Below are 16,717 nucleotides of genomic sequence, written 5' to 3'. Positions count from 1 at the left end.
AATCAAAAACCATAATAAGACTTAGATTTTTTATCATGTCTAAATAAAGCTAAATGTGATTCCTCAGGCTGTAAGTGAAGTTTTTTTCCTGGAAATTGTGTGTTTTAATTCTTTATCTTGAATGCTTTCTCCTTATTTCTTATTGATATTTTGGCCAAAGCTGTATACAAAAATGGACTCCAGAATTAACAACACCATCCTGGTTCAATAAATAATAAATAAATAAAATAAAAAACATCCTTATTGCACACTCAAAATCCCCCCAAACTAAAAAACTGCTACATCATGGTTTACATAAAAATAGATTGCCAGCTGATAATCAATTTCCTGCATTTCTAAGGGCAGTGATGTCAAAGAAACTCATTTTATTACTACCCCTCCCCCACGTGAATCATCTCTCTGACCTCTTCAACAACTATTAGGCCATAAATACGTTACACTGGCCTATTAAGGTAAATAGGTAAGCTTTGATAAACCTGCTGTTTATTTGAATGGCACCTTTGGTCAATAAGGAAAATCAAAGTCAAAGGCTTCAAGGCGAGACAGAAAAGGAATGGGATGATAGGATATAAAATATGCTAAAATGGGGGTAAAACAGAATAAATGAGAGGATAAAATAAGGATCAGTTATAGTGAAGTGCAAGATATATAAGTCCCAAGTTTTATTCAGTAAAAGCCAATTCGGTATCAGAGTTGTCATCCATGGATCAATTTCTCAAAAAACTCTTAAATTTAGTAGAGTAAAAGTATAAGGAAAGGACATACTCAAAGAAAGTACCTCAAAACTTTACATACAACCATTACTTTGACTGGGTGCAGGAAATATTCATGCAGCCATGGCGACAGAGAGGGCATACTTTAAAACAAAGATATGTAAAGGGTGCTCATTGATACCTTTGGCTGTCACACGTAACTACAAAGCTGAAACACAAACCACTCCCTTGTACAAGTCAGATTCAGATTTATTTTTCAAATGCAGGCAAATCTGTGACACTAGAACAAATGTAAAAAAAAAAAAAAAATTCAAACTCACTGACTTCAGGTTCTTTTTTAAAATCTCTTTATGTATTTATACTCTCATCATTTATAAAAGTGGCATAACATCTGATTCTACCAAAACAAGCTGCAGTGTGCTCTGACTGCACGGTACCTTACAAATATGTACATATCAGGAAATGCATATAAAAAAATGTCATGTATTTGTATCAGATACTGTCTGTTTTCAGATATACAGCCGACTGTTGAAGGTATTCCCTTCTCAAGTGTCAAATGTTTCCATGAAATGTTTTAGTTCCAGTTCTTGAAAAACTGCTTGAAGATGATGGTTTCTTTCCCCTGCGGCAGTATCTCCACCTGAGGCACAATTCAGAGCTCACGTTAACATTTTAAGCGTACTGTAGTCAAAAGGAATGCAGTAAATGCTCACAAGATGACAATCCAGACCAGTAAATGATCATCTAACATCATGACAAGCTATTGGCGTTTATGTCACAGCTATAAAAAACATTAACAGTGAGTGTAGAATCAGCGTCTTTTCTGAGGATGAGAAGAAAATGTCATATAAGCTTATTTTTTAGAAAGAGTTAATACCTGTGTTTTCATCTTAGGGTAATTCATTTGCTCAATGAAGTTATCCGCCATCTGTAGGGCCACCCGCTTCTCCTCCGCATTTGCTCCGTTACCTGACAGAGAACAATGAACAGCGTTAGTTCTGGTGGTTTGTGTTCCCCCTGCAGTATGCACACTCTTTATATGTAGATGGAGATATCAGAGACTGTTTCCCTCCCTTCACAAGTTGATGTGAACATGAACTTTTTTTGTTTCAGCTGCAGAGGAAGAGAGGGGGTCTAACTCTGATTTCCAAAATATTTTACAATTGCACATTACCAAAGAGATGAAGTTAGAGAGCATATAAAGTTAAATGAGCCATGAAGGAAGAATAACCAAACACATGTGCTGTGATGATGTGATATTCAGGGCTGTAAGATTTATACCGACATCATGACTTTACAATCATTATATAATTATAGATTTGTCCCTTTTGTACCTAAAAACTCTGGCAGTCGTTTGCTATTGTCCTTCCATTTTTCACCCACATTCATTTACTATTGGTCGATAAAAAAGTATGTCTCATTATGTTATGTTTTCATATATATTTATGGGCAGGAAGGCACGACTGTTTCCATGGTGACTTTTTTCAATGATAATTTTATACGATAAACATGACATCACTCAGTTACATTGGATGATTTACTTTGTAATGAGTTATGAGTCACAGATTGACACAGTTTCACTTTGCTGTAATTGCAGTTGTCATGACGACTTAAATCAGTCAGGTATGAAAACCTTTTAGTCCAGTACTCTTCTGCCTTTTGTGTTTATAATGTCAAACTGAATGTCATACGCTTATACACTGTACTGTATATGCTGTTAAAAATATCTATCCATTGGCTCAGGGTAGGGTAACCAGCATCTAATGGCAGAAAAAGTTGGAAAATCACTGCTACAGGACACCATACAAATTATTTTATGTGCAGCAGATGTATGCGCAGCTGTATTATGTGGGGGAAAATAAGCAAAAACTTAATAAACATCTAATCAGACTTTGTATCAGCAGATACGTCTCTACCTGTCTCTGGGTTTAGAGGGTGTCTTGGGTACTTTTGCTTCCTTATCAACATTTCTGTCTTTTTCAGGTCAGTTCATGTGTCTTAGTTTTCAGAAACAGCACCTAATGTCAAGTACATTTGGATTTTTGAAAATGACAAAATATATACACACATATAAACATATGGCACATGCTGCAAAATGAATAGTAAAACATTCGTGAACACTTTAAACTCCACGTGTCTAACTGTGTCCTCAAACGTACCTCCCCTGTGAAACTGTCAATCAATATTTTTCACAACGCTCATTAAAATTGCATCCAATTAGATACTGAATATCGCAGGCATCTAACAACTATCACTTTCGCTTGGGTATGCATTTCAGGCAGCAGAAGTCTGTCAGTTCAGGGTCAACTATTATTTCCTCACCTTTCCAGACGAAGATCTTTCCGTTGGCGCCGTTGTCGAGAATGAAGCAGTCGTCGCGGACCAGCAGCTCCTTGGCAAACGGGCTCTTCTCCGACACTTTGGTCATCGTCATGGAACCTGTCGCATCAGACACCTGTGGAGTAAAGTCACACAGGCTTTTATTTTGGATTTTTTTGTTGTTGAAACAACTGATTAGTTTGATAAATTGCTGAAATTACCTTGTAGAGGGAGGCAGCGTTGGAGACGTCTGCTTTGGTGTCCTCTTCTGGCGTGCTTTCTGCCAGCGCTGGCATCTGCCCCAAGACCTGCTCATCAACAAAGCAGGAAACATTCAAGACTACATAAAAGTGTTCAGTTTCATTTTAAATCTTTTTTTTGGCAATATCCGTTGCTCTAGAAAGTGCAGTAAACACAAATTATGCCCATAATAACAAGTATATTTCTTAATCCAGAGAGAGGATAATTCTTAAAGGTATACTATGCAGGATTTATTTGGTTGCTGTTTGTAATCACATCATTCAGAGGTTCACCAACTGAGAGAGAGAGGCTGTGGTTGAGCGAGCTAGAGAGCGAAGGAAGAGAGCGAGTGTGGCGCTGGCAAGACCAAAGATGTGAATCTGATCAATAAATAAAAGGTTATTTTTCGATTGTTTCACAGCAGTTTCGATCTAAAGCACAAATAAGCATGGTCACACCCCCCTGTTGCCGGATTTTGTGTGAATGCAGAGCTTCATTCTGTCTGCTGTGGCCTCTCTGCTCTGCGTGTGTGTAGCTCGGCCCCGCCCTCCGTCAAGCAGACACACACACCTGCTGCTCTTTACACATCCATGTCACAAAGGCAGAGTGCAGAGTGGAGCAGAGGAGAGAGACAGAGACAGCGCTATAACCTGGTCGCTTCACTATGAATCCTGACCTCACATCTTACACGCTGTTATTGGCTGGGAGCTACACACCCACTGCCCAAAGACTGACGCCCAGAATTGTCCCGAACAGGGTAGATCTCTGTAGATAGCCTACATGCACCACCACAGACTTTAAGTTATAAGTAAGAGGGATTATTTTTGTGTAAGTCTATACATTGTTTTGTTTTTGTTTTTAGGAATATCCTGCATATTATACCTTTAAAAGTGTGAATTTACCTTAAGCATCTCTTCCGGTTCCTCCCCCTCATTGGTGTCTACAATTCGGGCTTTTCCATGTCTGTCCGTGTCACGGATCAGTGAGGCGATCTCACGCACTTTCTGCTTCTCAAAGATGTTGGCCTGTGACCCGATCCATGACACGATGACCTGGAGAGCAGAGAGGCAGCAGAGGGTCAGCACAACAATGAGAAATTTACACTTTATTTTGTGCAGTTTGCAGTTTTAAATGTGCTTCAGTTTCACAGCAAACTTTTTATTTTGTAGTAAACAGATCACATAACTTTTAGCTGCACTTAAAATGCTGCAGCATGTTTATCCTCACCTCTCCTAGGTCAAGGATGAAGCAGTCTCCCTTGTTGAAGCTGCTCCAGGAAAGCTCTACTTCCTTGGCACGGATGTTGCGCTTCCCTTTGATCTGGTACAACCGTTGCACCGTCCCAGAGCCCTGAGGTCTCCTGAAGCCTGACTCCACACCACCGTCCTATGAAGTAAAAGAGCTATTCATTTAAAAGCACTGGGTTTTTAAAAAATGCTTTACATCAGTTGAATAGCTGAATGTCAACCTCAGTGAAATGTCACTGAGGTTAGAGCTTGATCTGGTTTCCTGTAACATGAATACCCTTTGGCACAGATACCATAAAATCCTGGGTGCTGTAAAATGATTTAAGGGATTTATCTAACAATAAAAAAGATGTCATAAAAGAGTAGATAAATCACTGAGAATAATGTTAGCATTCAATGTTTGCACTTGTGATTGAAAACACGATAACTTATAATTAAAGACATTTTTTAATTGACTTTGCAAATAAATCAAATATAAGTCACAATCAATGTGACACATTATTACTGTTGGAAAAACATTTTTAAGTACACATTTGGAGGTTTTTCTGAATAGTTTCCAAGAATTTTCCTGGAAATATTTCAGTATTTATTAAAAGAACAGTACACGTCCATATTTTTTTTACTGTACAGCAGTGAACATGCAAAAATGTGACATTTGTTTATAGAAAGCATAAAATTCAACATATATGATGCATACATTAGTAATGAATGTTACAGTTTACATGAGGCCTTTTCTTTATGTAAATTCCTATTCTCCTGTAATTGGTATTTTATTATATGGAAGAAAAATTCTTAGGAAATGATTGACCTGTAAAATCATCACTGAAATGTAACATTGCAGTCACATGAATGAGGGTTTTGCATGGCGTTTCTACTTTTCAGGCATCTGAACATCTCACTGGTTTAAGTAGTCCCTACAATCAGGTCTATCCTGGTTATTACCTTGTAGCTGACTCCTCTGGGGAAGAGCGCCATGAACTCGGGGGACTCGTAGCCCTGAACCTGCCTGTGCTGAACGGGGTCACCACCCAGGAAGTTGTCCAGCGTGGTGGCCAGCATGGCGCACGCCACCTGCTCATCCCTAGATGACTTCTCACCTGCAGCATAGAGAGGAACAATTTTGAAATAACTGCAAAATGCAAAATTACATCAGAGTGAAGAAATAATTTTATAATATTTTTACTTAAGGGTGTCATTTGGACTTTTTATCCATTTTGTCTGATTTGTTCTTTTCTGTTTATGTCTGTTCAGCAAATCCTTTGTTCTGTAAGTTTCCCGTGCTGTTCAAACCAAGGCTCTTTCTTTGATACCCAGTCATGACTTACAAAGACCAAAACCCTGTGGGTTTTTATTTAATTTCATCATGACTAACCTACTGATATAAGATTTTTTTATAAACTCTAAATTAGCTTTTTGTATTCAACTCAACAAAAATGCTTAAATATGGTACGCTTAAAAACTCTGGAAAGAAGCAAGTGAGTGGACCTTGCATTATGTTTGTTTTGTCAAACTTCTGCTTCCAAGATCAAGAATACATTTATATGCTCAACTTTTAAGCCAACACAGAATGAGAGTGAGGAAGTTAAAAATGTCAAAAAAGGAGGCGACAAAGAGCTGCTGATGGAGGTGATGAGTCACAGAGACAAAGACATGCCTGTTGTGGAGTCTAGCAGATATGCAAAAACAACACGGGGGTCACGGGTTGTAAACAAGTGGAAGAGGAATGGATGCATGCTTGAGCAAAGAGAGTGCTCTCCAAGCTGTGACAATCAGCTTAGTGTTACCTAAGCACTGGATACATGCTGGAAACAACAGCCACATTTGAGTACTGTAACAGTCTTCCTGCATTTTTAATAGACCCTGCTCAAAAACCATCCCTGTTTCCCTAGGGAGCTCGTTCCCCTCTCTCTCTCTCTCTCTCTCTCTCTCTCTCTCTCTCTCTCTCTCTCTCTCTCTCTCTCTCTCTCTCTCTCTCTCTCCCTCTCTCTCTCTCCCTCTCTCTCTCTCCCTCTCTCTTTCTCCCTCTCTCTCTCTCTCTCCCTCTCTCTCTCTCTCTCTCTCTCTCATCGTCCCTCTTCATCCAGCCTCTCTCTCTCTGCTCGCATAATGATGCAGCAGGTCAGCGCTGTGTCTCGTGTGTCATCACCATTAGCGGCAGGGTTATTAGCTTTTCAACTGCAGCACAGGGCCTGGATTAGGTGTAGTAAGCAGTGGACATTGATTAGCTTGTTTGTTGGAGGAAGTATAATAGAAATAGGAGTATCTTATCTTTCCCTCCAGGTAAAATAACCATAAATATATGGTTCAGTATAAAGGTCTTGGACTGACCTACTCCAATGAGCAGTAAAGTTGTCACTCATCTCCTGTCAAAGACTCAAAATTCAAAGAATATAATACAGAATATGTCACATATGCTGATTCATGTACATTGCATGTTTTGGTGCACATGTATGTCCATCTGTGTGTTGTTCTTGCACCATTTAATTTGTCTTTTAGCTCCTGTGAGTCGGGATTGATGTAAGTTTCGATCTTTCTTTGGAAAATGAAGTCTCTTCTCAATTATTTGAATACCTCTCCTTTGCTCAATTCAGTTATTCCAATCATCTCTTTGACTCTGATTCAGATTATCTCTCATCTATAATTCTGATAACCTTTTCTCAATTATTCAGATCATCTCTATTCTGTTGATTTCCTTACTTTTTTCTTAGTGAAGCTGATTATCTCTTTTCAGTTAATCAGACTATCTCCAATTATATCTTCTGATATATATGCATTATTTGGATTATCTATTCTCATTTTTACTGATTCTCTTCAGTGAAGACCAACAAAATTTTAAAAATCCTGCGATGAAACGGCATCATTGTAAATGTGCCACCTACTCAAGCAGACTGGAGGCTTGTTGAGTGCAAAAAGAGGTGTGTCACATTGCATAGCTGCAATATAATAATCTCTTTGTGTTGTCCCTTCATAATGGAGAGACGTTTTAACATATTTGATGCGATTGCTGTCTTACTCAGGCTCAGTTTGAACTAAAAAGATGAATTACTTTTGAATACTATGAGATTCTTGATAATTGATAATAAATAAATAAATAAAATAATCTGAACAATCCCTTTAAATCACGTTGGGTAGGATCATTTCTCCTTTAGTTGATCATCATCCAGATGTGCCTCTGCTCAGTGCTCTCTCACCTATCCACATGTGGAGGTCGGCTCCTTGTTCACCGCGGTTCTCCAGCACCAGGTAAGAGTCCCCGTTATAAAAGGCTCCCACCTCAGAGGAATCCAGCTGCACGGCCTTCATCTTCTCCACCCTCCACACCCACAGGCCCGGATCCCGGACCTCCACTTTGAATTGACCTGGTGCTGCTTTGAAGGGGAGCATGCTGCATGAAGAGAAGAGGGAGAAAGACCAATGAGACTAATGGAAATATGACAAATGTTACATGCGGGTAGGGAAGAAAATATTGGGAAATGGATTCCAACGGTCACCACAGATTGTTTGACACATTTTACCTGCCAAACATGATGGCTTGCTCATCTGTCTGGTGGGATACACAAATTCTCTCTCAAACAGAAGAGGAAGAAGTTGATTGAAACAGGATGTGTGAATATTTAGTATTGTCTAATGGTTCCATTAGGGTAATGCTGCATGCTTTTTGCTTTGGAGCAAGATGCATTAAAAGCAGAAGTTAAACCCACACAGTTGTGACCAATAAAGGAAGTGTCCAACTTGTCATGATCAGCAGATGAGCTACTGAAGGCGGGGTTGTGTGAAGTCGAGGACGTGTGTCTCAACTGGCTAGGGATAAAAATTGGTTTAGGTGCAAAGACCAGTATGGCTTTTAGAAAGACAGAGATACATATGTGGTCAATGTGATGAGCGCTATTACACAAGACTTGACACAAAATGAGGGCTTGCTTTGCCGCTTAAAGCTCTGTTACATCACTTTAATGCAACACAACACCAAGTGGGCTCAGCAACACAACATTAGTGTCATTGCACAAAACAAGGCGCGGCTATATGCAGGCTGGATCATGTCACAGCCGAGGACGGGTCAGGTATGGACTCGGTTGAGTGACTAATGTACACCCGCTCTTTTGTACATCTCTCACACAATCACACAGGAAGAAGATTTATGTAGAAAGTGAGTCATCCAACCACATGTCTCTCTTCCTCTTGTCTTTGGCGGGAGAGCTTTGTAGATGAGTCGCCTGTATGTTTCTTTTCTTCTCGTCTCTCACTCTGCCGCACCACATTGTGTTGTGGCCTAAGGTGCCAGAATTGAGATACAACTCTGCGCATCACACTTTCGAGATCCATAATTGCACTTTTGCACTCAAATAACTGGAAACAGGGAATGAGAAGATGGTCAAAAAATACAAAAAAAACAAGACAAGCTACTTACAAGAACAAACCTCATAACCCAACGCCAAAGTCTACCATATCTGATACCGAAAAACGGAAACACTTTCCAGTATGACGCGAAACAAATCAACAGCAACTACAGCCTCCAAAAGAACCACAAAGATGAATAAACATCTCTCTACAATCTAGATTATGATCATGAAGGTTGGATTTACTGCAGGGCTGTTGTATTAGACTGCATTAAGTTTAGCTAGCTGCAACTAACAATAAACTATTTAATCATTGAATAAATAATTTTTAGTCTGTAAAATGTCTAAAAGTAGTAGAGCAAAAGCTGACAAATATTTGTACCATATCTTATGTTCAACCCCCAAATTATAAAAATGTACACTGATATCAACTGCAAACTGAGAGAGCATGAGATGTGGTCAAAGCTACTAAGTTTCGAGATCTTGGTTAGTTTTGTTGTGCTACTACTAAAACATTGACTGTAACTTCTTCTCCAGTAAAATTTCATACTAGAATATTTGACGGTATGGGCCTTTTTTCGACATGTTGCAACAGGAAAAGCACAACTGTAGATTATCAGATTAAATGAAGGCTGAATGCCATTTTGCTGCATCAGTTTTGCATGTTGACTTATTATCACACTGTCAAGACTTACTGGGACAATTGATTAAAACTGAGCCATTGTTAATGATATTAGTAACACCTGCGGTACGTAAAAATGTAAAAGCAAAAAAAATCATTTAACGTGTTTAGACGTTTCTCACTCAAAATTCTCCTAATAATGTCAGCTGTGAAAAACAAGTTTAGATTACATGGTTTTACTAGATAATTAAAACATTAAACTCCTTATCATAACCCTTGTTGTAGCTATATCAAGTGATATCTGCTGAGGTTCGATAAGAGAAGCTTTGATCTGTATGGGGATATAAACTCAGGCAGGGTAATATATACATATAAGTATCATAGTCTTGAAATAAACATACGGGTGGAGTGTTAACAGTTAGTGAGAAAGTGATAAGTCAGCAGTTTATGTTTCATTTTTACTCCTGCAGGCGCCAAGCAGTGACTATCACTGATAAAGGAGGACTGGAAAACAAATGATTATAGTGATTATTGTGATTCAACTGAGGATCCAACATGTCAGACACTGCTGGTAACTCTCTTATACTATGTGTTACAAATAAGCAGCAGAAACACCCCCCCCATTTGAAACTATTAGTGCAAATTGGAAGCATTGTGGTCTACCAAACAGGATGTCAACACCATCTCCGCCCATTTCCGTTTTTAAAGCTTTCAGTTTAGATATATCTTTACGACTCCCTCCCTTCATATCTAACATCAACCAGTACTTTACCCTGAGATCAACAAACAGGAGGTGTTTACTGATCAAAACATGCCATATAGAGAGGGGTGACTGCGCAGAGGAGTGAATATTTGAGTGCATGAAATAGTACGAGTAGAGGAGGAGAGGAGGTGAGGGCACAAGGAAGGGGAGAAAGGGCTCGAGGCAGCACATGCAGCGGCCCCCTGGGTTAGGGTTACAATGCTTGGACGGCCGCTCCAAGAGTAAGTAAGGAGGCAGAGAAAAAGCCCTGGTCCACTTAACTGTATGATCTCCCCTGGTACCACCGGCATGCTGTCTGACTCCGGCTCCATTCTGCGTGTCCACTGAAGTGTGTGTGAACCTTTGTTTGTGTGTGTGTGTGTGTGTGTGTGTGTGTGTGTGTGTGGTTGTAAGGGATCGAGAGGACTGGCGAGGAGGAGTGTTTGCGCTCAGCTGGCCTGGTTAGCTTATATGTGAGAGGTAACTGGATCCGGTGTGATGAAAGCCTACCTGCGGCCTGTGGATAGGGCACTGTGTGTGTATGTGTGTGTAGGGGGGGTGGGAGTAGAGTCAGATTCCTGGTTCCTGGTTAAAGATAAAAAACCGAGCGGATAATTATTGGGAAAGCAAGCTTCTATAGGTTCATCTTTCCCCTTCTTCCTTCTTCCTACCTCTCCTTTTCCCTTGCCCTTGTCTCACACTCTTGACTGTATTTCCTGCTTGTACACAAAGGGCAACATATAGAGGTGTAAGACCCTTTATGATTTCTCTTCAAGCTTACATCCTTGGAAGTTTGAGATCATAACAACTTTGTTTTCTCTGACATCACCGGCTCAGCCAGGCTCTGAGGATTACATTTCAACCACATCGACCGTGAGATGCAGTCAACTATTATCCTCACTATAATGTAAAATGACATAAGTAGAAAAACACAGCTTCAACCTGCTCTGAATGCTCTGCTCCTCAAACTGACGTCAGATTATAAAATCCCATTATGACCACAGATGACTGTCCATCCTGTAGCCTTTGTTGTCAAGGTAACTCACGATGTACTCTCGCATATTTCAGATGGGATTCAAGTTGAAACATGTACGGATGTATTTGAGAGGTTTATATTTTGAGTAAAGAAGGAGAAAACCCTACTATTAGAGTTTGTGTATGTAGCCTGCCGAGGGGCGGCCTTAAAGAGACAGGAGCTAAAACGGCCTGTTTTATACAGAGGCTGAACTTAACTGAGGGACTGCATAAAGAGCCAGTATAAGATCAATAAGGAGGGGTTTTAGCTGTAAATGATGCAAAGATATAGCACAGAATAAAAAAACAGACCTAGAAATATGCACAAGACGCCCTCTTGACACAATATGGAGACATGTGACTCCAATATAGACTCTGAATAGGGACAGTATTTTGGCCATGACTCATGATACAGGTGTGTAAATTATGTAAATGATGTCATTGTAAATTAGGTTAAATTGTTGCTGTCTCTAATCTTTTGCCATTTATGTTAGTTTCATGAATTGTTTTGTTTCCTTCGCCCAGACAGACTGTCTGGAGGTTTTATGGTCCATATTAGTTAGTTCCATATTTTGGGTTTCTGGTGACACTGAGTCATGTAATGAATCACAGCAATATACAACTTATGTATCAACACTGCTAAAATGCATAAATATGTATATGAATGGTTATTGATTTTACAGTTGAAAAAATAGAGGTTCTGTTTACTTATGGCTACAGAGACCGAGGCATGAGGGTGAAATACTTTCTGGTGAAATACTCCCCCCTGCCCCCCAACCGCTGAAGTCTGTGGTTGGCAGGTGTGAGCAAAAAGACAGTGTAGATGTATTGTTGTTAACACCCACAGCATGACTGTGGTGCTTATTTCCAGGGCGGCTTCACCAACACCAGACCCAAATAATACCGACAATGTGGTTGTAACTGTGATAAATATTTTCTGGGTTCAGCTGAATGAGGTTTATTTCGGTTCATTGAGGCCGATGGTGAGTGAAATATTGATGAGTTTTCACTCATTAAATCTCCAACTACCACCACTGAAGCACACGCTCTATGTATTACACTCTCACTTTATTTTATCGTATTTATATTTATATTATCAAGTGAGTTTTACTTTCTATCTTATATTACATTCATCTTTTGTTTTTGTTTTTTTATTACACATTTTATGTCCTTTTCCTGTGAAGCATTTGGTGCATGTAATTTCTTTTGTAAAGCACTTTGAGCTGCATTTCTTCTATGAAAGGTGCTATACAAATAAAGTCAATATTATTATTACATCAGTCTCACATAAATACTGGTTTGCCATATTGAAGCAAACTTCAGTTATATGCATTCAGGTGTGCTGAAAATACTTTTAAAAAACCCAGATTTATCGCTTAATGTTAAATTGCAGTTCATTTAATTAATTTCTATAAGAGTGACTTTAGCTGGGTTAACAAAGAAAGGAAGTGATGAATAAAGTCAAATGTGAGTCTTGATAATGTCACCTAAAAAGAAAACAAGGCAGCCTGAGATGTTGGTCTTGGCTACTGAAGCGGCATCCAGCGCCTGGTTAGATGGAGACAGAGTTTGGACAGCATGCTTTAGATGGAGAGAGGGGTCACAGATAGGCTGCAGGGGTCACTGAGTCAATCAGTCATTCATGCGCTGTTAAGCAGACAGAAATATGAGAGGAGACAATATCCGGGTGGACAAAGCAGCAGGCGCAGAGAGATTTGAGAGCAATCTTGTCAATTGAGAGTGATTGTATAAAGTGTGTGTGTGTGTGTGTCTGTGTGTGTGTGTGTGTGTGTGTGTGTGTGTGTGTGTGTGTGTGTGTGTGTGTGTGTGTGTTATTGTATGGCTGGCTGCACTGTATGGTTATGAGATTAGGACACTGGAATCACGACAGCCTGGTGCCGACAGGAAGTAACTGACAGGACCAGAGAACAAAGATGAGTGAAAAATGGAAATTCAGTGCATGATGTAAGTAAATGTTAAATCACACTCAGAGCTGAAGGAAAATGTGTTTTAAACTATAAAAGCCAATATTCTTCTTAGGCCGCTCTGAGGTTGGCACTGTTTCAATACCCCACCCTTACTTAAAGGAAGTTGTAAAACAGCAGCAAAAAAGACCAGGATGAGGTGTAGGAGGTGAAACAAGGAAACGAATAGGAGAGGAAATTAAAGGTTGGGTTTTCCCCCACTGATAAGAGAAACGTGGAGCAGAGAAAGAGCAAAGATTGAATAGAGAGAGTGAACTTATTGTCCTGCTCAGCTGATTTCAGGAGAAGGAATGTGATGAGGCAATTGGGAAAATAGTGCAGGGGAGGAAAAACAGGGAAAAGTATTCTGGATAATAGTCTGACAAAGGAAAATAAGAAGGAAACCCTAAAAAAAGGAGATCATTCAAGTTGTTAAGGCTTACCTTGTAGAGTGGAGTAGCACTGGGAGACGACACGTTGGAGCAGAGTGGAGAGAAAAGCGGTCATGCAAAGAGAAACACTCCTAAACACACAATTTTTTTTCTCTCTCTTTTGCTCTCTCACTCTCTCACACACACACAACACATTTCCTGTCTATGTCTGAGGCAGACTAAGCCCAGCCCTCTGACTCAACTACAAAAAAAGCTAAAGCACGGAAACTTGACTCAATCAGGAATTGAGTGATAAAGTTGAAAGCATGTGATTTGAATGATTGCTTTACAAAAATCAAAGTCCACCACATGAAACTGATACAACAGCTCATCTTTAAACTTAATTGGTTCATATTTAAATTTTCATCAGATTGTTTGTGGCCAGAAATATAAAAATGGTTTCTTAAAGAGTCAGATTGTTGCTTCCTTGAGTTTTGTAACTTGCATATTTCTGCTTTAAGTTCCCTTCTAATATCTCTTACATCATAATAGCCAACACATAAACCGTTATCTGCCATTTAAATACATTACTTCTCCTTTTAACAACCACCCTCTCAATAATAACTGAACCATGAGGTCTCCACTGTCCGCAGATATCGTCACGGTTACTAACCCAAACACACCTTTTAGTCATATATGGATTCTCCCAGACAAACACGCCCGTACCATCAGTGAATGACGTGCTGCCCTCCTGCACCTTTCTTCCTGTGAGTATATAGTGAAACCTGTGATTCAGCAAGTTTATTGGATTCCAAGCCCTAAAAGTCCACTTATTAAATGGGAAAGACCTTTAAATAAGGGTGGGGACGGACAGGAGTGAACTTTTACCCAGTTTACATGAATCATATTGTGTTATTAATTTTTTGGCATCACTTTTGGGATGATTGGGTGCAACTGTTTTGTGTAGGTTTCTGTTTTTGAGTATTTAACATGTTTAAAATGACATGACTGTAACTTAAATTTACAAAGTCCTTAAAACAAGAAATATCTTTAAAATGAAAAAATGAATACATGAGAAGTAAATCATTTAAATTAAATATTTGTAGTTATAGAGTGTATAGAGTGTTTTGAGTTTATTCTGTGTTGTTGTTATGGCAGACAGAGAATTCACCCTTCACCTCACTGAACAGGAAGTGAGTCAGTCATTGAGTCATCATGTTGTGAATACAAATATCTATCAACCTTACAAATCTTATATTATAATTCTGATGGAAATCCCAAACTTTTTTTTACTGAATATATCAGCATGAATATTAGGGAAATATGCATCAAAGACGAACAACACATCTGGAATATTTTCGATTTAAAGGAGCAGTGCACTCTTAAAAAACATGTAATATTTGTTTTTTCACTATATACTCTTCTTATTACATGAAATGAAAGGATGCAACAAGAAGAAACTTGTAGATGTGTTATTTGATGGAACAGCAGCTTTACCTTTTCTAGCTGCTCTGAAAGGCCTCTTGTGAAGAAACAGATAGACCAAAATGAAGTCCAAACTTTTAGACAGAGAGGACAATGTAAAAAAAAAAACACATTTCGGGCCATCTATATTTCAAATATATGCAGGATTAGTATGTTTTTCCTCATCGTCTTTGCACAACCTGCTCCATGTTTCAGATTCATCATTATACAGCACATCAAGGTGCAACTAGAACCAGAACTTTTCAGGATTCATTGTAAGTAACCAGACTGGCATAAACAAATATTATATTAAAAGGCAATATATCATCTGTTTGTTAATGTACGTGCACAGTTCTGCTTCATTTAATTGTTTTTAAATACTAAAAACATTGGATTTGAGCTACTTATCTTGAGCTATCTGTGATTCAGCAAAGGTCATGTTAAGTGAAGCGGTGGAAAAAATATTGAGATCTTTTGCTGTAGTAAAAGTGCCAAAAGCACAATGAAAAAACTTCTCCTTTATAAACAGTCCTGATTCAAAATTAAGTAGAGGTGCATTCAGCAGCATACTATCAAAAGTAAATGTACTTTATATACAAAATGGCACCATTTAGACTTTTGTAGGCTGTATATTATATATATTATGGTAATACTAAAGCTGATTAAATGATGTGTAACTTATAAGCAGCATTTTTTGGTAGAGCTACTTCAACAATTTATATTATTGGTTGGCTAAATTGCATATGAACACATATGTTTTAATTATAAAACATAAATATGAAAAGTTGCTATAACTGTGATTAAAAAAGTGCCTAGTTGAGTTATAAAGTGCCTATTTTTTCTGTTAAGTGTAGTGGAGTACAAAGTACAAAGTACCATAAAATAGAAATACTCAAAGTAAAGCAGACAATTAAAAAAAAAAAAAAAAAAAAAAATTAAAAACACCTTCAAGTTTTACCTTTAAATTCAGTTAATTCTCAAAACAGGTGACTCACGGTTACACTCACCTCTTAATATGAAAACGTGTCTGTTCCCAACCAAGTTATCTGAGACTTCATGTTCCTGTTTGTGCCTGATGGACAGTTCAGCTTTAGGTGAGAGCGCCCCCAAGAGGAAGAAGTGTGTTCAATCACCTGTAGCTCTCACACTGTGGTGTACACACGTGTTCTTCAGAGTACTTAGATCTTTTACTTAAAGGTAAGTATTAATACCACAATGTAAAAAATACTTACCTACAAGTAAAAGCCTGTATTTAAAAATCTATTTAATTAAAATTATAAAAGTATTTAATCAGCTTGTGACTGATACTACCAATACATAAGAAGCATTTTATTACTTTAGCTGGTTAAGGTGGAGCCAGTTTATTGAGATTACAAGATAAAAGTTACCAGGTACATTTACTCAAATACCGTGCTTAGGTACAATTTTGAAGTATGTGTACTTAACTTGAGTATTTCTATTTGATGCTACTTTATACTTCCACTCCACTACATTTATCTGACAGCTTTACTTACTTTGTAGATGAAGATTTGACACAATGGATAATATAACAAGCTTTTAAAATACAACAAATTGTTAAAGTTGAAACCAGTAGTTCTCAACCTTTTTGTCTTTTGACGTCTTACAAAAAGCAGTGTGTAGTCTGGGTCACATTTCAGATGTCTATGAGTTGTTAACAGCTCCA

General features: G+C 38.5%; 1 protein-coding gene across 1 annotated transcript; it reads right to left on the bottom strand.

The window, feature by feature from the left end:
• Positions 1-889: 889 nt before the first annotated feature.
• On the bottom strand, positions 890-13,748 carry capgb (capping protein (actin filament), gelsolin-like b). Its single transcript, XM_062444337.1, has 9 exons — positions 13,642-13,748; positions 7,711-7,904; positions 5,462-5,616; positions 4,500-4,658; positions 4,175-4,324; positions 3,254-3,340; positions 3,036-3,168; positions 1,591-1,682; positions 890-1,353 (listed from the first exon to the last, which is right to left on the bottom strand). The coding sequence occupies exons 2-9, from the start codon at positions 7,901-7,903 to the stop codon at positions 1,288-1,290; spliced, it is 1,035 nt and encodes a 344-aa protein (XP_062300321.1). The 5' UTR covers position 7,904; positions 13,642-13,748; the 3' UTR covers positions 890-1,287.
• Between the last annotated feature and the right edge of the window lie 2,969 nt (positions 13,749-16,717).

This window comes from Scomber scombrus, chromosome 23 (assembly GCF_963691925.1).
Source record: "Scomber scombrus chromosome 23, fScoSco1.1, whole genome shotgun sequence".
NCBI classification, from domain to species: Eukaryota; Metazoa; Chordata; class Actinopteri; order Scombriformes; family Scombridae; genus Scomber; species Scomber scombrus.
Note: the sequence above shows the minus strand (reverse complement) of the source record. Positions and strands in the feature narration are given on the sequence as shown.

What these genes read in the sequence shown, in the direction of transcription:
- capgb (XM_062444337.1), bottom strand. Translation starts at nt 7,903, where the DNA reads ATGCTCCCCTTCAAAGCAGCACCAGGTCAATTCAAAGTGGAGGTCCGG. An exon ending in AACCGGAAGAGATGCTTAAG is followed by an intron (nt 3,341 to 4,174) that starts GTAAATTCACAC and finishes GTTGATGAGCAG; the next exon opens with GTCTTGGGGCAGATGCCAGC. An exon ending in ACCCTAAGATGAAAACACAG is followed by an intron (nt 1,354 to 1,590) that starts GTATTAACTCTT and finishes ATTGTGCCTCAG; the next exon opens with GTGGAGATACTGCCGCAGGG.